Below are 20,571 nucleotides of genomic sequence, written 5' to 3' on the forward strand. Positions count from 1 at the left end.
TGAGGAATAGCTCGGTTATGGGTGTCCTGTGGGGAAAACCAAGATTGCGTCTCTGCTTTCATTTCCAAGTCCAGCAAAAACAAAGCAGCTGATAAAGAAGTAGGACCTGTTTTCATTAAGGAATGTGACAAAACAGCCCCATGCTATTTGAAAAGGCAGTGTTGCACCTTCCATGTGGAGCCATCCCATGGATATTGGCAGTGTTGGTCATCCACACCCAACATCACATGGCAGCTGCGTGGAGCCTGCTTACAGGGTTTTGAAGAAATTGAGGAGCCCTCCGAGTCTGAAGCTTGTTATGGTTGAAGCAGAAGTATTTGCCTAACCATATTTACCAATTATATGTCATATGAGATGAAAGCATTTTTGGTTGTAAAGCGTGCAGGAAGAGTGCGTGCCCTGAATAAAATAAATAAACCATGCCACTTACCCAATGCTGTAAAATGTCTGTTTCCCTTCTTGCATACGGTTTGTCAATATAAGTCGTTCTTAAGAGCGTTAAAACTGGGTAAGTTGGATTTTGGCGGGGGTGCCACGCGTGGGTGAGCCAGGCGCGGCTGCAGGTGGGCAGCGCCGCGGTGGCACACGGCCCGCCACCCACCGCGGGGGATTTTAAAAGCCGAGGCTGACACTGGAGGAGGCAGCGCCGTTCACCACCACGCGTTTTCCCCGTACCGGTGAAGGCGCCGGCTCCCCCACGCCCCTCGCTGCCGCCGTCCCGACGCTGCCCAATGAACGGAGGGGCCCGGGCGGGCCACTAGGGGGCGCCGCGGAGACGCGGCCGCCGGTCGTGCCCGCGGGGGAAGGAAGGGGGAGGAGCCGTGGAGGAGGGCGGGGCGCCCGGCCCCACCGCGGCCTCGCTCTGGGCTGGGCCGCGCCGCGCCCCTTCCGGCGGGCGCTGCCGGGATCAGCGGAGAGGGGGCGGCCGGGTACAGGGCACCGCCTGCGCTCGCTCGTCCGCCGCCGTTGTTGCCCGCCGCCGGTTCCCCCCTGCACACCCTCGTCCCCTCATGGCGGTGGACCGCGCGGGCACCGGTCCCTCCCACCGCCCGCTCCGGCCTCCCCCTTCTCCTCCTCTCCGTCCGCGCGCGGCGGCGGCCGCGGGGCCGCTCCCGGCGGGGATGTGAGGAGCGGTGACCGCAGGTGAGCCTGCCGCGGGCAGGGGGCCCGGCTGGCCGAGGGGCGGTGGCGGTGGGCCCGGCCGGCCTCTCGGAGGGCGGGCTGGGGATGGGGGGGGTGAGGCGGCGGTTGGGGGCGCTCGGGTCGCTGGGCGACGGGGGTGGGGGAGGGGCGGTGTCTGCAGGCGGGCGGTGCGTCCAGCAGCCCACGTGTGGCCGCGGCCCGCCCGCCCGGAGCGATCGCCCCTTGGCCGGGAGGACACTGCCCGCGCCGCCGGGCTGCGCTCAGCCCCGCCGCCCCTGGGCCCCGGCTGCTGCCTGGTGCCGCCTCGGGAGCGCCGGTGCCGGGCCGCCTCCCTCGCCGCTCTCTGGGCCGCGCACGGTCCTTGGCGTTGGGCGCTGCGGGTGAGGAGCGGGCAGGCCGGGGCGAGCCGCGCTTCCTCCGGGCGGTTGGTGGGCGGCTGTCACGGCTTTGGGCCTTGAACCTGGCTGCAGGAGCCCAAGGAGACTTTCGCCGTGGTGGTGTCTTCGTAATGGGAAACTTGCGGTGGTTTGAGCTCTGGAGGCCAAGGTTTTTAAAAAAAAATTCAATCTGGATGTTTGTTAGGTTCTCTGGCTGGACAGCATTGGCAAGTTACAGTATTCTAGTTGTGCCGGAGCTCCAGAGCTGTTGTCCTTTTTAATGGAGTGTGTGTGTTGTTAATCGGGTAGCTAGACTGGTTTGTCTTCGGTTTGGCTCAGGATTGAGTTCAGCTGAGGGTGGTGCAGCATGGTTCCAGATCGACTTCAGTGGAACTTCAGAGCCCTGGCAGTGCTTTAGTTTCAGGTGGAAAAAAAGTAAATTTATATTCAGAATGATGGTTTATGTTCATTCTTGTATAGACTGGGTCTGACTCTTTAGTCTCTGAAATTTTTTTTCCTAATCTTTTTTAAGCTGTTAACATTCTAATTTTCCAGCAATACATTTAACATTATTTTTAGTTAAAACGTAACAGACTTAAGTCATCCTGGCTCTTTCTAAATGCTTTTGATGTACCTCATTGTATACGGTTAGATTTTTTACCCCTGAAAGGTAATGAGTTCATTGGTAGGAAATTATTGCATAACTTTTTATCAGTAGCATTGCATTTGGAATTCAGCGTTACACAATTTCTGCTTTTGGTAAAGTTACTAATTCTCAGGACAAAATCCCAGCAAATAGAAAGCAGGTTATAACAGATTATCAGTCATGTAGATGAAGAAACAGGGGCTGATGTCTAGATTTGACTCCAACTAACTGGCTTATCTCAAATTTGAAACTGCCCAGCTTAAATAGTAAAGGTAGAGCTTCAGTCAACTGGTACTGGTGATTCATCTTACTGAGATTGGAGCTGGTGTCCTAGGTACAGCAAAGATGAAGCAAGTCATGGCATCTGCTCTTATCTTGGGTCTGTTCTCATAGACTTCCAGGAAATAACAGTCAATACAGTATCAGCTATAAAGCACTGTCTTTAGTTTGTGTTTCGTTAATTAATAGCACTGTGTTTTAGTGGAGTTACTTTTTAGCTTTATGAGAAAATGCTTTAATTGAAGAGCAATCTTTTTATAGAAGAGACTTAACTACAAATAGCAAATACAAAGAATAAGATTACAAAAAAATATTAGTGTGGCATTTTTCTTGTTTTCTCCTAGTTTCTTAAAATGGAATGCTTGTTGCTTTTACTTGATTGGTAGAAATCTGCTATAAAGGATAAGTTTCCCCACAGTTTAACTAAAACTTAAAATAGGCAACGTTAGAATATTAATGTATGTTTTGCTTTCCGAGTACTTGTGCTAGTTCCTCTAACATTACATTATGTATATGCATATCTATAACAATATATAAAGAAGTTAAATATTTTTACCTTTCCTGTGTAATATGTGAATAATAAAGTTTATAAGTTCGCAGACCCATTTAACTTTGACAAAGCTGGAAAACTGTATCTTACAGTGCAAAATTGAAGGTACTCTTTGCTAAAAAATGTGTACAGAATCTGTGGGTACTGTATGCGTGCATCTTGGCCTTTTAGAGATGTACGTGCCTAAGTTTCAAACCAACAATTCTTTTATCTTAGTACTATATCTGTCCTTTCAGTGTTCTCTCTATAGCTGTGCTTGAAAGATATGTTCATGAGTAGACAGAACATAACTGAGGAAGACTTGGATTAAGGAGTTAGGTGTATTTTGGGGATTTTAGTAATCTTACTGAGAATATTTGTGTGTCATACTCCCCACTGCTCCAGAATTCTATATATAAATATCCTCTGAGAATTCACCCTACCCAAGTCAATAATTAAAACTTTATATAAAGTTTTTGCAATAGAAGTGCCTTAAGTTACAGAACAAAACTGAAAGGAGAAGTATAGTATTTAAGTTCAACTTTAGCACGTTACCTTCTAAAGAATAGTTTAGATTGCAAGTTAGTTTATTTGATTACTGAAGTTAAAAGCAAAGGGAAGAAATAACTGTAGTGTTTCAGGTGAGACATACCTAAGGAAGATCACATTTAAAATTGCACTACTTTGATATTCATGTGTTTTTAAAACAAAAGTTCTATCCCTCTTTAAAGCATAGATGAGACAGTGTACAATCTTATGTGTCATGCATGAAAATGAGATTAACTTGATGAACATATTTTTTTAAGCCGAATTCTTAAAATGCCAATTAAAGTTATTTTTAACTTATATTTTAGAAAACTAATGTTGAAATATTTAAGAAGTGAATGCTCCTGGATATCGGAACAAATTTGGTATGTATAATGAGGCTTTTAAAAGCTTATCACTAAACATTTGAATTTTTTTTTTTGTTAGGGAGTGTTTCTGTTTCTTGTGGCTTTATGCCTGTGGAAATGAAGAAGAGAACACATAATAGTGTGACACGTAATGGTCAATGTGTATTTGTTAAAAGCAACATTTTCTTCCATGAAAAACTTTATGGCTAGGAGAGCGGTAAATAGGTGCTCTGTTTCAGTGTTAGAAACATAAAACTTCTCGTGAAGCTCTTGTAAATAAGCAGAATTGAAAATAAAATACCACAGACCAGTTCAAAAGGCGCTGAATGGACATACCTGGAATAACTATTACTAATCTCTTGTCAAAACAGACTTTTATTTAAATGTCCTTCTGTGTGAATCATGTCTGAGTCTTGTGCTGTTTAATATTAGTGATCTGGGTGAAAGGACAAATAATTAATTAATGGCATTGAGCAGGGAAGGGTTGCCAGTGTGTAAACTCAGATAAATACTTTCAGGAAACACTCCCGGGGAAAAAAAAAAAAAAAAAGGATGCTTTTTATGGAAGTAAAAGAAAGTTATTACACTCAGGTGGGAATAATTTGCTATACAAATACAGTTTAGAGAACAGTAGTTTTGTAGAAAAGAATTTGGAAGTTATACTAATAAAGAAGCTGAAGATGAGTCAACAGTAGATGACTGCTCAGGAAGAGCTAAGAAAACCAACCATTTTGGGTCATATGAAAAGAAGTATTAGTCTTCCACTCTGTTGCAGAAGTAATAATAACTCAGCTAAAATACTGTATGCAGCTTTGCGAGTTGGACTTCATTAGGGGGAAGAAACAAAACAAAACAAAAACAAAACAGAAAAACCCAAAACAAAACAAAAAACCAAACCAACCGAACAAACAACACCACCACCACACACCAAAAAAACCCCACCTAGGCACAGCGGGAAGTGCCAAGCACCTAACTGGCAGAGTAATGTTAAGATGTGGGTGCAGAGGTGAAGAGAGTTGTATCTTTTCCAAGTCCAGAGTGGGCAATATGATGGGCTTTGGTAGTCAAAGTGGTGATCTAGATGAAGATGGTTAGATACAAGAGTTCCTAACAGCATCAGTGTGGCTCTGGTGTCTGTGAAGTTTCCCTCCTAAATATTTATTGGGAGAAGCTTAGCTGAATTATCTGTAATGAGGAGCAGCAGTGAATTATGCTGTACATGGCAAAGGGTTGAAGTAAATGGTCTGTCAAGGTCCTTTTAGCTTAGTGACATGATCCTGGTCACAGTTAAGAAGATCAGTTTTTAGACAAATTTGTGAATTCTACCACTTAAATATTTTAGCTTATATTTAGATTACTTCTAGGAGAAAAAAATATTTACTGAACTCTTAAAGGCTGGTGGTTAAGTAGGCAAAGTTGAAACAATCCACTGTGTTTACTTTTCCAACTATAATTATTGCTTCCATACAACAACTTGTGGAAGTGATACTGATTTTCTTTGGCTGATAACTCTCTCATGCTTACTTATACTCATCTGCTGCTTTTAAATGTAAAATATTATTTTGTCTCATGACACCACTTTTAGTATTTCTGAATATTTAGAGGGGTTACTTGTTACAGTAAATATATAACATCTTTTGAACACTGTGTATGTGCCGTTTGTGGGAGAAAAGGACTTCTGAGAAAAAAGACAAAGAAGTGTTTCTTGTGTTTTAGACCAGAGCTGGGTTTGTTCAGCCAGGAGAAGGCTGAGAGGGTATCTTATCAATGCTTATAAATATCTCAGAGGTGGGTATCAAGAGGATGGGACCAGACTCTTTTCAGTGGTGCCCACCAATAGAATGAGGGGCAATGGGCACAGACTGAAGCACAGGAGGTTCCATCTGAATATGAGGAGAAACATCTTTACTTTGAGGGTGCCAGAGCACTGGAACGGGCTGCCCAGAGAGATTGTGGAGTCTCCTTCTCTGGAGACATTCAAAACCTGCCTGGACGCATTCCTGTGCAATCTACTCTAGGTGAACCTGCTTTAGCAGGTGGGTTGGACTAGATGATCTCCAGAGGTCCCTTCCAACCCCAAGCATTCTGTCTGTATCTTATCAGCATTTGTGATGGTTCTCAGTTACATCTTAAAAATAAGCAAACAAACTTTGTGGTTAATCTGGACTTGCTTGTGTCCTACAGGTTTTTTTCAGAAAGCTTTTTCCCTGACTCTCCCTGTCAGATAACCTTCAGACTCTGTGTACATTCCCTCTGTTTGTCATTGCACTGTTGCATGCTGAGAGTTATGATTCACGATACCAGGTGATCCACAGGCAGTTCATAAGTGGGTGATTCTTCAAGGTGTTGTAAGTGTTGTAGCTTCTGTGGATAGGAAAGTCTCATCCCCTCATTACATCTCTGGAATCAGAGAGGCAAACTGTTATTGCTCCATTAACCTGCTAGTCTTGAATGTATGAAATACTCTCTGTTAAAATCAGCCATGAACTTGATTAAAGAAACTTCGCAGAAATACAGCAAATCCAACTAAACCCACTGCCAGCTTTGTTTAACTTCTACATTTTCTGGCTTCTCTCCTGTTTAGAACTTAGTAGTGGCCCTGGCTGCTGGAATGAGACAGCTTTGTCATGTCCCAAAGCTGAAATGTGAGGGGAGTATTTATTCCAGAAACTGCTCATTTTGTGATTATTTTTTTTTTCTCTTTAAATTTCCAAATATAATATTTTTTTCTTGATGATATTTATGACGACTCATTAATTCCTTTTCTTTTACTCAGTCTTAGGGTTATAATTAAACTACTGATTTCCTGAAATGTAAAATTTACTGTACCTGCTATTGCTTTGCAGCTAAACATGTCAGTTCTATGCATGCAGATTACATCTGCACTGTATGCAAAGTGGACCAGATCTCTTCAGAGAGAAGCTGCAACTGTGCTGCAGAAATGGTCAGCAAATGTAGACATCTGTATAGACCTTAGGTAGAAATATGGCAGTCCAGCCCAAGCAGAAATTGGACTGGCTGTATCTGTTTGGACAATTAAACTTAGAAAGAAGAGCCAGCAGGGATTTACGTGAAGAAGTGGTTGAGATTTGAGTTGTTTACAAACTTAACAAAGTGGTTGACAGCGAATTAAAAACTCTTTAATGTATGTGGAACTTGCAGGAGAGTAGAAGTACTAGTTCTGAAGTGTAGCATCCCTAGGGCGTTCTTAAATCTCAATTCAGAAAATTATCTGTTAACTTCCAAAAAAAAGAAAAGCAGCCTTTGCTGCTTCTCCCTTGTCTCTGACATGCAGTAGGTGGAAGATGTCAAGATGGGACTAACTGATGCTCCTTACCTCTGTCAGAAATGTTTTCATATAGGTGAAGCTATGCGAGTCAGAGAAAGGAGGAAAGAAAAAAAAAAGTGTTTTTGTCAGTATGGTGAGTTCTGTTTTAGTAAAAAGCTACACTACTAGAAATACTCCTGTTAGTAATATAACTAGAGTAGCAACTGTTGAAAACACTGGTAGGGTAGAAAAGCTCAGCAAAAGAAGCTCCCCTCCCCCAGGTGATGCTATACCAGTATCACATTTTACACCAGCGGGAGTTAGAACACTCAGTTTGATTACCTGAACTTAGGACTGCTAGAAAAGGTGAGAGAGAACAGTCATAAAAGTCTCTTCACATCTTTTCCTTACATTTAAAAATGCATTTATCCTTCAGGGGACTGAAAGTCTTGCTTTGAATTCAAAACCGGAAGAATATTTGATGCGGTTAGTGAGGTGGCTTGCTCTCATCTGTCTCATCATGATTTGGGGTTTTTTGGTGGTGTTTGGTAGGTGATTTTGTATCATGCAAGAATCTCCTTAAGTTTATTTCTAAAATTTGCTAGAAAATGAAAGCAGACCCTTGCAGTTCACTTGTAGCAAATTCACCAAGGCTGGAAGCAAGAAAGTACAGGGAAAGGCAGTACTGGAAGAAAGCAGGTTTTGAAGAAACAGGTTCAGAAATCTGAACTTGAATGGCAGACTGGAACGTGATTTTTACCTAGTCCTGGACCCCCAGGGTGTGGGTGCATCCGTCTGCCTGCTGCAGCCTGAGCATACAAGGGGGTGCTTGGTATCAACACCAGCACTGTACTCTTGCTTGGGGAAGCTGCTGCTGTATCTCAACATTAAAGCTGTGGAATTCAGATTCTAATAAGCATTAAAGCAGAAATATTTTATTCTCTCCTTTGCCCCCTTTTCCTTTTAATTCAAAAGCTTATTGATGCAGCTTAGGTCATATGCCATGCTTCTGAGTATCTGGAAAATAATTGCTTAAGGAGCTAAATGCTATTCTTGGCACATCTGTGATTTGGTGTTCCCAGGAAGTAAAAATTTTTTATCTATAGATGTTTTCTTCCTCTTGAACAGGTCTCTATACTGTTGTAATGATCACTTGTCTTGAAATGAAAGCCTAAAAAATGGTTTTCATTTCCCTTCATACTATACAGAGGTAGCTAAGCTGAAAAGGTGCTTCATGCAGGTATGGGAAACTCTTTGTAGAATATACCAACGAACAGATACCTTCTTTCTTGTTTCAGATTTCCCTGTTGGTTAGAGGATAAGTGCACATGCATACATCTCAAGCTTGTTTGCGTTATGGAAATTACTATACTATATGATTAAACAGCCATTCTAATATTCTCTCTCATTTTTCTAGTGAGTTTACGTGGAAGAAATGCTGTGGCTGTTCTCAGAGTCTCTTACAAACTGATTTCAATGTAAGTAGTTGTTTGCTCAGTATCATCAGCTACATGGTGTGACGGGCATGGATCTGTGTACTTAATGAAAAGAAAAACAAATGACACATCTTCACCTTTTCCTTAACTCTTTTTTTTCAAAGAACTTTTATTTGTTTGTGTTTCAGTTTTTATATGCTAGGTCAGAAGCCCTTCCTTCTGGGTGTTCAGACCTGTTAGTAGATTGCCTTTTTTATTTAGCTGCTCATAGCAGAGACCATTCACAGGAGAGCCAGTCACACAAGTTGTTGAGGATTTCCCCATACAGTGTGTGTTTCTGCCAATTTAATTCTGATGTGTTTATTTTGCCCAGGTTTCAGTGTTGCATCATCCTGTGTTGAGTAACAGAAGTTCTGCTGTTCCTTGATCAATGTGACAGTAGTTAGTAGCTTACGAGATGAGCCAAACTCGTGGGAGATATGACTTCTGTATCGGTCTGGTGTTGGCTATGAGTTCCAGCATTTTCATCGGGGGAAGTTTCATCCTCAAAAAGAAAGGTCTTCTCCGGTTAGCTAGGAAAGGCTCCATGAGAGCAGGTAAATACGCGTTTAAGAAATTTGCTAACATCTAAGTTTTGCTGTTCAAGGGAAGATTACTAAACTTATGATCTTGTTTTGACTTTTTTTGCTTGTTAACAGGTATATGAAACCTAAAACGTATAGCTGATGTGTTGTTGTTGGTTTTTTTTCCTCTGATGTCAGATGCAGATAATTCTCTGTGTGATACATGCTATTTAATTTGCATGTAATACCTTCTAGGGACACTTGTTGGAGGATTCATTCACGTGTCAGTTATGTCTGAAGTTGGAAGCAGCGCTATTAAGTACATTTGTGCTCCTGAATGAGTGAATTTAAGAGAACGTTAACTGTGTTTGAGTGTCAAAAGGTTGCTTTAGAAAACTAAAAATCACATGTAATAATTGCGTGTAAGTCATGCCCCTCTTTATAGAGGAAGCAAGACTATTTAATATCTTCATCAATGACATAGTCAGTGGGATGGAATGTATCCTTAGCAAGCCTGCAGATGACACCAAGCTGTTGACGTGCTGGAGTGAAGGGTTGCCATCCAGAGGGACCTTGACAGGCTTGAAAGGTGGGCCTGTGGGAACCTCATGAGTCCTGCACATGTGTCGGGGCAAACCCAAGCACAAATACAGGCTAGGATGTGAATGGATTGAGAGCAGCCCTGCAGAGAAGGGCCTGGGCTACTGGCGGATGAAGAACTGGACATGACCCGGCAATTGCACTCACAGCCCACAAAGCCAGCTGTATCCTGGGCTGCATCAGAAGGAGCATGGCCAGCAGGTTGAGGGAGATGATTCTGCCCCTCTGCTCTGCCCTGGTGAGACCTCACCTGGAGTCCGGGATCTAGCTCTGGAGTCCTCAGCACAGGAAAGACATGGACCTGCTGGAGACAGGCCAGAACGAGGGACACAATGACCAGAGGGCTGGAACAGCTCTGTGATGAGGACAGGTTGAGAGGGTTGGGCTTGTACAGCCTGGAGAAGATAAGGCTCTGGAGAGACCTTATTGTGGCCTTTCAATCTGTAAAGGGAACTTAAAAGTGGAGAGAGACTTTTTATCAGGGCCTGTAGTGACAGGACAAGGGGCGAGAATTTTAAACTGAAAGAGGGTAGATTTAGATAGGGTGGTTGCAGCATCCTCAGATGACTCAGAAGCTTGAATCTGAATATTTTTGTTTCAGTACCTGTCACCGCTGCTTCTAAAAGATTGTTGATACTGAGATACGTAATTCATGCTCCCTGGTTTGGAATGGGAAGATGTGACTACATTTCACACATTTCTACCTAGAATCAATCACATAAGCCACACTTCATTTCCACAAAATCGCACTCTTAAGAGTCGCATAACTTGACTTCTCATGTCAGTACAAAGAGTTGAAAGAACTGGCTTTCAGGGTAATGCAGATATCGTCATCACTACCATTTCTAATATAAAAGAAATAAAATAACTAGTTTCAAGGTTGTAGGAAGCATATGCGCATCATAAATTCAAAGATGTTTATTTCAATCCTTTACCTATAAAGCTGAAGTATCAAAAGGCCGCTCATGTTTTCAAGGGCATGGGCTGCAATAATTATGTTATGGTGATGTTATCAGTCACAGCTTATGCTTTGTCAATGTATGTTTAAAGGAGTAGCAAACGTTCTTTCAATTTTAGGTCAAGGTGGTCATGCATACCTTAAGGAGTGGCTGTGGTGGGCTGGACTTCTTTCAAGTAAGTAATCAAATATATAATCTGCATTCTATAATTTAAATAAATAAATACAGCACAGATGGCAGCAATGGTTACAAGAAAGGAGCGAGACGGGGATTCTACAATGGATCGTAATGCTACGTGGTGATTTGACAGGTGCAGCTCTAATGGTTTTAATATAACTTTAATATAACTTCTCTCACACCAGAAGTTCTTTCATGGATTTAACTGCCCTCACTGGGCAGTGGAACTAGGCAGACATTGGTCTTTCTGTATCTCTTTGCTAGCATATGCATTCTTTTTTTTTTTGTCGTAGCAGAGAAGTGCTTTAGATACACAGGATTCTTTAGAGGGAAGTATATTTGGGGATGAACTTTTTTGTTTGTTTTTTCATTGCTTAAACTCTGGACTTACTGGCTGTGTTCAAGTAACTATGGCTTAATGTGTACATTGCCCTGTGTCCTGCAATTGCAGATGTCTCCATGCAGACATGACTTAAGTTGGCAGGCTGGGGAGCGGCAACATAGACACCAAAATAAAACATCTTCTAATTTGGCTGAATTAATTTTAATACCTCTTGTAGCCCCCCAGCCTGTTTTTAAAATATAATAGCAGGGGAGGTGGGGGGTGTTCTGCTAGTACTTATAGCTGAATGCTATAATTAGAATTGTGTAGTGTTCCTTTACTGCAGGTTTGTATTTACAACAACACTTGCCCCGATTCACAGGTTTGTTGTGAAAAATGGCCTAATTATTTTTTTTTAATTTTCTTCTTACTCTGCAGTGGGAGCTGGTGAAGTAGCGAACTTTGCTGCCTATGCTTTTGCACCAGCTACATTAGTGACTCCTTTAGGAGCTCTCAGTGTTCTTGTAAGGTAAGAAGCACTAACAGAAAGCAGTGCAATTTCAGAGAGAGAAGTGAAATAGTTATTTAGAAATATGCCACTGAAATATGCTCTAATAAAAGTGGTTGGTTCTTAACAATAAATAAAGAGTGCTTATAAACGTCAGGAGTAACTTCAAGGTTCTCCAAATGTGAAGTGACTATGGATAAAAGGGTCCTAGCAATGCATCTACAACTCAATCTGTGAAAATCTGTCATCATCTGCATTTCAGAAACATGTTGTATACAACAGAGTAATATTTTCATTGCTAAGTAAAGATTTTTATATTAAAAATATAATTTTTACAAGTGCTTAGTTAGTTTTTTGGGAGGCAGCATAAAAAAGGGGTTCTGGGGAGAGATGCCAAATACTAACAGGTAAATCTGCCCATAGCAAGTATCTTGAAAAGGAAAATCAACTACGTAGCTATTTTTAGGCTGTGCATTGTGTGTGTGAGTGACGTGTATAGTCTAAGCAACCTGTAGGCTGATGAGCAAATTAATGAGATGTTGCTAATTCCATGTTTGCTGGTGCATTATTATTTTTTCTTCTTAGTGCCATTCTGTCATCCTTCTTTTTAAATGAAAAACTTAATCTACATGGAAAAATAGGGTGTTTGCTAAGCATACTGGGATCAACTGTGATGGTAATTCATGCTCCGCAAGAGGAGGAAGTAGAAACTTTGAATGAAATGTCCCACAAACTAGGTGATCCAGGTAAGAAAGATCCTGGTTTGATATGTACTCAGCCCATTGTTTCTTCATTATAGTTTCATTACTGCTGCGTTGAAGTCCAGGGGGAGAGCCCTTGTCTGCTTCATGTTGTCTGAATGAAGTAGAGGTTTGAATTCTGTGACATAATTCCATAGGGAGCTTTGCAATGATGCCAGTGAACTTGTCTGGCCTCAAACAAGGTGTCTTGATGTGAACCACTGAGACGACAGTTTAAACAATGCAGCAGCACAGTTGTATAAACACAGCTTATATAGATTTTAATTGAAGTGTGTCAGTCTCTAAGCCCAACTGTGAGCTCTCCGTAAAATCTAAAGTAGGTTCTGTTGTGTCTGCTGAGACATGTAATCCTGAAGGCTCGCTCCTGTGCTTACATGGGAGCTCAGGCACTTGCAAATACACACCTGCAAAATACTACCCATGCAAAGACAAATCCCATTTTAAACATGAGGAAATAGCCAGCACAGAGATATTAAAAAGCTGATTTTAAGGAATTATGTGATTATTGGAAATGTGATGATGAATGCAGCAGCCTGCCAAAACGTACCTCCTTCAAAAGCCTTCAGGGACAAGCCTGTACCCAATGGCATCTACACCTCAGTGAGTCTCTGTATAGGGCAATTTAGCAATCTAATCCTGTAGATGTCTTGCTGATAGACTGGTAAAGGTAATAAACTGTGCCTGAGGTTCAGTCTTTGCTTTAGCTGGCTGACTCTAAAATCATTTCAGCTCTGTTATTGGAGGAGTAATGAGGAACATCCTCAGCTTTTTTGTTTAAGCCAAGCCACCCACACTGTTCATGTGTATTCTTGGTACCTCTAGGATGCTTTTGATAGTGTACCTCAGTAACAGGATTTCTTTTTGTTTTTTCTGCCCAATGACAGGTTTTGTGGTCTTCGCAACTCTTGTTGTCATTGTGTCTTTAATTCTAATATTTGTGGTGGGACCTCGTCATGGACAGACCAACATTCTTGTATACATAACAATTTGCTCTGTAATTGGAGCATTATCAGTCTCCTGTGTAAAAGGTTTGGGCATCGCTATAAAGGAATTCTTTGCTGGAAAACCAGTGCTGAAACATCCCTTGTCTTGGATTCTGGTGCCAAGCCTTGTTGTCTGTGTGAGCACGCAGATCAACTATTTAAACAGGGCTCTGGATATATTCAACACTTCGATAGTGACTCCAATATATTACGTAATCTTCACAACATCTGTTTTAACTTGTTCTGCCATCCTTTTCAAGGAATGGCAGCACATGGCGGCCGATGACATTCTTGGCACCTTCAGTGGCTTCCTGACTATTATTGTGGGGATCTTTTTATTGCATGCCTTCAAAGATGTTAACTTCACCCTCGCAAATCTGCCCCTCTCTTTGCGGAAAGACGATAGAGCAGCAAACGGGACTTTGCTGAGCACGTACGACTGCTTAAATCACGATGAAGAAAGTTCTCCCTGTCTAGGTGAAATGCAATCCACTGAGAGTCCTGCAGCCAGGAGAAATGGTAGCCTGTCAGCCTTCTGAAAATATCTGTGTTAAGAAAAGAACAATTCTGTAACTCTGGAATTTTTTTTCCTGCTGTGAAATGTCTGAGCTTGTCTGGAAAATCATGTACTTTTTAACAGTATGTGTAGACAATCGTTAATTTTCAAGTTTGATTGATCAGTTTGGGTAAAGGATGCTGAAGGGGGTTTTATTTGCCTTATTTTTACTTTTAAAAAAAATACTAAAATGACCTCAGACCACAGTTGGTTTTGTTGCTTAACTTATGTGTAAATATTTTCATTTAATTCTTCTGTTTTAAGATGTATTGCACTAATGACATTTTTTTTCCAAAATAAATTGCTTTATTTCTGCATTGGTGGTAAAAAGATTGCGGTGAACCTGAATCCTTTGTACTTGTGCCCTGGCAACCATACTAAAACATGAGCTGCACTAAAAAAAGGGTAAAAAATGTGAGACATAATGTCATTGCTTAAAAGTTTTTAGGTTCACAAAGGCAGAAAATAAAAATCAATATAACTTTTATAACAGCACTTCCAGTGTAGATGTGAAGCTTAGAAATTATTTGGAACTAGTTGCTGCTGTAATTTGTCACATTGTGTGCTTGCCTGCAAAACAAACTCTGCTGCCTTCCGCTGGTATGTCGTACTTGCAGGAGGGGACAAGGAAGAAAAAGTTTCTTTTAAGTCTGGTTAAAGATTGGGATTTGAACTTCGACTTAATGTTGAGGGACAGCAGGTCAGCATTGCTGGGTTAGGGAGCCACATGCCCCTGATGCTTGCGCCACACAGAGCACAGCACTGGGGGGCAGCGGGGCAGAAGCAAAATGGCCAAGGTGTCACTGCACTCCTGACTGCTGTGCGTAGTGCCAGCCCAGCCAAAGAGCAGGTTACAGTTTCAGACAGTGGAGTCCATTGCTTTATGTCATTATAGATGCTTTGTTCCCCAGACCCGCAGGTTTTGATGAGAGAGAATTTGTAATTAAAAGAGCGATGCCTTCTGTGCCTTCTGCAGCCTGCTGTGGCTGCATTTCTCCTTTTCGGTAGGTGGAGTAGTTAAATGTTTTAACTCGAAGTCTAGTATCCTGTTGAAAATGAAAAAAACAGTAAGCTGCCTTTGAAAATGCAAAACAAAGGTCTGATGTTCGAATTCTTTTAAATCCATACTGCCTACTGGGGAAAAAAACAAATCTTCAAGTCTGTATTAGCATTAGTAGTTTTAAGATGTTTGTTAGCGACTAGGTCTCTTACTGCTGCCAGTTAACTGGTAAGAATTACAATTAACTTCACACCACGATTAGTTAAATATTTCTTAAATATAAAAACCCAGGCTTTATTAATTGTTTCTGCACCACAGTGCTAAGCCAAAGCCTCAGGTGCATGAGACTTTTATCCCATAACCAACGATTATCTCAACAAATGAAGAAACTTATTCATTTCCTTACTTGAAGCCTGAAGCTTTGGGAAATGTTTGGCTGGCCAGAAGGCCTCTTCTTCCTCTGTTGAGAACTAAAAAAGGAATGTTTCTTAAATCCTCTGTTGAGAACTTAAAAAGGAATGTTTCTTAAAGAAAACTTGCATGTTAGCACCTTGTAAAAGAAACCATGCAGCAAGCTGGTGTAACAAAGCATGAGCATTTCATACTTCTGTCTCCCCTGTACCAGGCAGTCCTGTCTGCATCCATACCATGATGGGGACCACCCCAGAAAGGCAGCTCACAAGCACAGACATCTGGGGAAAAACCTGTGGTGGTGGAAATTTGTCTACAGATTGACGCCTGTCCTCTATTTTGCTGAGGAATTTCACCTTGTTTCTTTTTTCCTCAAAAATCCAGTTCCCTGTGAGGCTGGCACCTACGCTTTCCTCATCTACTCCATACCTTCGCTGTCAGATGCTCATTTCTGCCCATTACTGGGCTCTTTTTGCTGTGAAACATCTGAGAAGAGCTGAGCAGGAGAAAAGATGTAACTCAGCTGTGAAATAGTAAGAGGAAAGGGAGAAAAATGGATTCTCAAAGGGATGGCTTTTCTTGGTTTGGCACTAAGGGTTAGAAAAGTTAACCAAGTAATGTTTCCAGAAATCCCAGGTAAAACCTGTAATTATCTGTGTCTGTTCCAGCCGTCTTCACTCACATTTGTCTTGCGCTGACCCCAACAGTGCGCTGAAAAGCTCCATTAGGATCCTGCAGTCAGCAAGCAGGAGTTCGCACCTTCTGTCCGAACAGGTTGCTTTGAAATTCAACTTCTACAGTTGCTGAAGTTTTACAAACGATTTTACTGATGTGCTGTTTGCATAATACAGTAAGTGTAATTAAACAAATACTTTCCATAAGTAAATCATGATTAACATTATTAGAGTTCATGTACTGGGATAGTTTACACCTGATCGCTGTGTCTGAGATTCTGGTAAACAAGAATTCCTTATCACTTGTAAACATGTATAGGTATGTATCGCAAACCAAAACCTAAATTGTGTTAGAAGCTCTCACTAGGAAAAAGCAATCAGTTGCCATTCTCATCAGTTAAACTATTGCCTTTTACAAAGACCAGGATACTATCAGTCATTTCCATGTTAAAGAACTTTGCAACAATCAATCACCTTAATTAGCCTTCATTTCCATAATTACTCATCTCAGAGAATAGTTTTGCAAAGAAGAAAAATAATCAAAGGAGTAGAAAAATTATTCACAAAGCACCAGCAGAGTCAGTTGGTTCTTTTTTTAATAAAGGCTAATTAAGCAGTTAATGCTCTAATACAAACAATTAGGAATTGATTTCTAAATCTTTTTTTCTACAGACCCCAGTTTCTTATCCTCCACAGCTATTATTTTGATAGCTTCAGGGGGAAATTAAGCCAGTCCAGTCTAAAATGGCCACCTCAGTACAGGAATGCAAAGAGATTTAAAAAAATCTTTTACAGTCGCAGGTTTTTAATCAAAGCGTATAAAATTTTAGTCTAGAAAAATAAGTGTGGATTGTATACAGTTACTGTGCTTGGAGAGTGAAGAGGACAGCGCACCACTCAAATGGCACAGGCACACTGAAAAATGCAGCTGAGAAGATTCTTTAAAACTGTCTGGGTTTTGTTGGTTGGGTTTTTTTAGCTTAAATAGCTGCAAAAAATATGGTTAGGTGGGAAGTCTAGTTGCTGGCAAGAGACTGGTGAATAGGTGGCTGGAAGCAGCGCACGTGTTCCACGGGTGTGCTCTCTCCATCGCCTGACTTCAAGTACTTGTCCAAAATAGCAATTATCTCATCATTCAGAATCTGGAACTTGCGAATTCTCTCGACCATTTTCTTCAAAGGCTGCAAACATCAAAAAAACCAGATACACGGGAATTAGCTTTGGAGATAAAAAGCCTTAAACACAAAAGCAGCAAATGCTGTTACCTCACCTTTCCCAGGCAAGTTACAAATGTTTCCCTTCCACTCCTAATCCAGGGAAAATCCAAGGTGTGTTTTGGCTTTTGACAGTGCTTTTTGTACTAAAAAGGGCAATTTACAGCAGCCTGGTCATAATCCGAATGCACATATATGAGACAGGAAGCATTAAGAAAATCTCACGTATTCAGGAAATCAGAGTTCTCACTGACCAGCCTTCAGACTCCAGTACTAATGCCTTAATCTTTTGTCCTAAAATCCCTGGTGCCCTCATTTTCAGCATTTCGCTCGAAAAAAGCGATTGCTACATCTACACTGTGTCCAAGTACAAACAGCTCTGACTTATCGTTGTCTTCATTACTACAGCAAGTACAGAACAGATGTTTTCAACTCACCACATTCTTTATAACCTCGTCTTTGCCATCATGCTTTTGGACTTTCAGTAGGTGGTAGCAGAAATCCAACACATCAAAGCGACGCTGCTGTCCCAAAAGCACGATGATCATACAGCCAGCCCAGTGCAAGCCGTCTCCAAAGCACTGCCTGGAACGGGAAACACACCACAGAAAGGGCATTGCGCCTAAATCTTCACAAACATACCCACAGGAAATGCTCAGTGCTCAGCCATTGCATTAAACTACATATATATGATTCTAGGATATGTTAGACATTAATCTAGAAAATACTGCAGAATCTCTAGTAAATTAAGTTCTCTTTCCAGATACCACATGCAATGCAAAGGGACACTTAACAAAAAAAAACCTCAAAAAACAAACAGAAGCCCCCTCCCCAGCTCTACACAAAGTGGGGTTACTCCAAAAAAATGTACTCCCCACTAGACTCCAGTGGCATCACATTCCATTTTCAAAGAAAATAACACGTTCAAAGGAGACAAAGTGGGAATTCAACACCCCTCTGCTCTTCTGGGCTGCAGGCATGGAAGATGCAAATATGCTATGCTCTTGCCTCTGTAACTGCTCAGTGAAAAGCACATTACAGCTCAACAGTTTTTCAATAATAAGGATATTATCAAAATTCACAAAACCAAGAACTACAGTTCCTGGTTAACTCGTGTTAATCACGTTAGCTTCCAAGTGCTCAGTCTTGCCCTTCATTCAGAGAATATACTTCTTAGAAATAAGTGCATAAACATTCAGCTATTTTATTTAAGCGCAGCATCCGTAGGGGTATGACCACTATTGAAAGATGCGTGCTAGGGCCTGTTTGTCCTGCAATCATTCATAATACACTGGCAATCTTTAAAATAGAGGGTTATTTTTGGTACAGATACAATAACATCTGTGTTGATGGATTATGAGCTCCTCCCAGCAACGGCGGCACTTTCCCTTCTTTTTGCCCTTGCAGGCGGGCACTCAAATGTTTCGGTTCTATGTCCCCCTGCCAGCCACAGGCAGGACAAGCCCAGCGCTGTTGCCTGCTGGTGCAGCACGGTTGTACATACTCCACAGTGAACTCATGCGTTCCCACGGGGATGCAGTAGACGAACTGCATGGCGCTCCAGAGGCGATGGAATTCCACGCACTCGTCCACGTGCATCACCCCGTTGCTGGGCAGGGGCCCGCGCCAGATGGGATCGTCCAGGAAGGAGCGGATCCTCGTCAGGATGACCTCAAACATGGACAGGCCGCAGCAGAGGCGTTCTTTGGTCAGCAAGTCCCCTTCCCTTGCGATTGCTATTTGCTAAGGTGGAGGGAAAGAAAGCGCAAAATCCTGGTAAAAAACACCACAAGACTTGACTTAAAAAAACCCCAACCAACCAAAGCAACAAAAAACAAACAAAACCAAACCATGTTTTTCAGTTTCACTTAGAATCATATAATCATTTTGGTTGGAGAAGAACCTTTAAGATTATCAAGTCCAACCATTAACCAAACACTGCCAAGTCCGCCACTAAACCACGTCCCTAAGAAGCTCATCTACATACACATCTTTTAAACACCTCCAGGGATGATGACTCCAGCACTTCCCTGGGCAGCCTGTTCCAGTGCCTGACAATCCTTTCCAGGAAGAAAATTTATCTGATATCCAATCTGAATCCCCTGGTGCAAACTGAGACCATTTCCTCTTGTTCTGTCACTTGCTACTTGGGAGATAAGACCAACCCCCTCCACGCTACAACCTCCTTTCAGGTAGTTGTAGGCAGAGATAAGGTCTCCCCTCAGCCTCCTTTTCTCCAGGCTGAACAGCCCCAGTTCCCTCAGCCGCTCCTCATCAGACTTGTACTCCAGACCCCTCACCAGCTTCATTGCCCCTTTTTGGCTTATTCTAGGAGATATTTCTCCTGACTTTAAGTGAGGTCCAAAGCCACTAACCTGTGATTCAGTTCAGTGGAAAAAATGTTCAGAGAAAATTATGAAAGCCTTTTCAAGCAGAGAGGCTTGAAAGTAAATAACACCAATTGCAGTAATGCTAATCCTGGGCTAGACCCAGGGAAGTTTAAAGAATTCTTTGCCTGAATTGAGGCAGAAAACAAAACCAAAGAGTTCGATGCTCTGCTGCTGGCACGGGCAGTAGCTCCTGCCTGCACTCTCCTGTGCATCTCCCTCAGCTGCTGCTGTCAGAGATGGGAAAGCTCAACATCCAGCACAAACAGGCTCTGACAAAACATCCAGAGATGGCAATGCCAGTTAGGGCTTGTCCCAGCTTGTGCCATCCCACGTCCGTCTCAAGATAAAAGCAGTCTGAGGTCGGCTCCAGAGCATTCTGCTCTTGGCTTCTACTATTCACATCTCAATTGCTCGCAAACTGCTAAGGTTAGCAGGGAATTAATGTAACCCTCACGTTGGCAGAAAACAGTGCTGAAGCTGCAAAGGCAGTTCAAGAAGGTTCTCTTTGGTCACTGTGTTTCTAGGAGAGCTCAGCTCAAATGACAGCTTATTTTCCAAGTGTTTCCAATCACCTGGCTCAAAGAGGAAGAAATTGTTTATATGTATGCGCATGAGAGAACTGATTGCTTTTGGTGGAATCGGCACTAGGACTCCCCAGACTGGACCTTATGCTGAGCGGGCATCACATAGCAACATACATAAAAATCAGCATTTTCCCCAAAACATGTCACCTCTATCTCAGTATAAAATATTTTAAACTTCTGAGCTTTAACAGTTTTACTGGATGAGCAGGTTGATGTTCTGACACTGCTAGGAGCACATGTGAGAGAACAGGCTTTCTAGTGCTCAGAAATTTCTTGAATTGCCACTAACACAAATGAG

At 42.1% G+C, this 20,571-nt stretch overlaps 2 protein-coding genes across 4 annotated transcripts in view; one reads left to right on the plus strand and one right to left on the minus strand.

Annotated features, from left to right (window-relative positions):
* The first annotated feature begins 811 nt into the window (after positions 1-811).
* NIPA2 (NIPA magnesium transporter 2) lies at positions 812-14,340 on the plus strand. 2 transcript variants are annotated; one of them, XM_080363818.1, is made up of 8 exons: positions 812-1,143; positions 3,829-3,885; positions 8,553-8,613; positions 8,945-9,167; positions 10,812-10,868; positions 11,631-11,721; positions 12,286-12,446; positions 13,346-14,340. In XM_080363818.1, the coding sequence occupies exons 4-8, from the start codon at positions 9,029-9,031 to the stop codon at positions 13,981-13,983; spliced, it is 1,086 nt and encodes a 361-aa protein (XP_080219944.1). In that variant the 5' UTR covers positions 812-1,143; positions 3,829-3,885; positions 8,553-8,613; positions 8,945-9,028; the 3' UTR covers positions 13,984-14,340. The 2 variants fall into 2 exon arrangements, with proteins under 2 accessions (XP_080219944.1, XP_080219945.1); XM_080363819.1 differs by lacking the exon at positions 3,829-3,885.
* A 2,187-nt stretch (positions 14,341-16,527) lies between these two features.
* The window catches only part of CYFIP1 (cytoplasmic FMR1 interacting protein 1), a 79,571-nt gene continuing 75,527 nt past the window's right edge, over positions 16,528-20,571 (minus strand). For both annotated transcript variants that reach the window (XM_080361527.1, XM_080361526.1), the window contains 3 exons: positions 18,804-19,042; positions 17,737-17,884; positions 16,528-17,266 (listed from right to left, as the gene is read on the minus strand). In XM_080361527.1, the coding sequence (XP_080217653.1) occupies positions 17,102-17,266; positions 17,737-17,884; positions 18,804-19,042 (552 nt within the window). In that variant the 3' untranslated portion in view covers positions 16,528-17,101. The remainder of the gene's footprint in view (positions 17,267-17,736; positions 17,885-18,803; positions 19,043-20,571) is intronic.

This window comes from Nesoenas mayeri (genome assembly GCF_963082525.1).
Source record: "Nesoenas mayeri genome assembly, chromosome: 1".
Classification (NCBI taxonomy): Eukaryota; Metazoa; Chordata; class Aves; order Columbiformes; family Columbidae; genus Nesoenas; species Nesoenas mayeri.

Excerpts from the sequence above, each read along its gene's own strand:
- NIPA2 (XM_080363818.1), top strand. The coding sequence starts at position 9,029 with ATGAGCCAAACTCGTGGGAGATATGACTTCTGTATCGGTCTGGTGTTG. Across the intron at positions 9,168-10,811 it reads GAAAGGCTCCATGAGAGCAG|GTCAAGGTGGTCATGCATAC; the intron begins GTAAATACGCGT and ends TTTCAATTTTAG. Across the intron at positions 12,447-13,345 it reads CCACAAACTAGGTGATCCAG|GTTTTGTGGTCTTCGCAACT; the intron begins GTAAGAAAGATC and ends GCCCAATGACAG.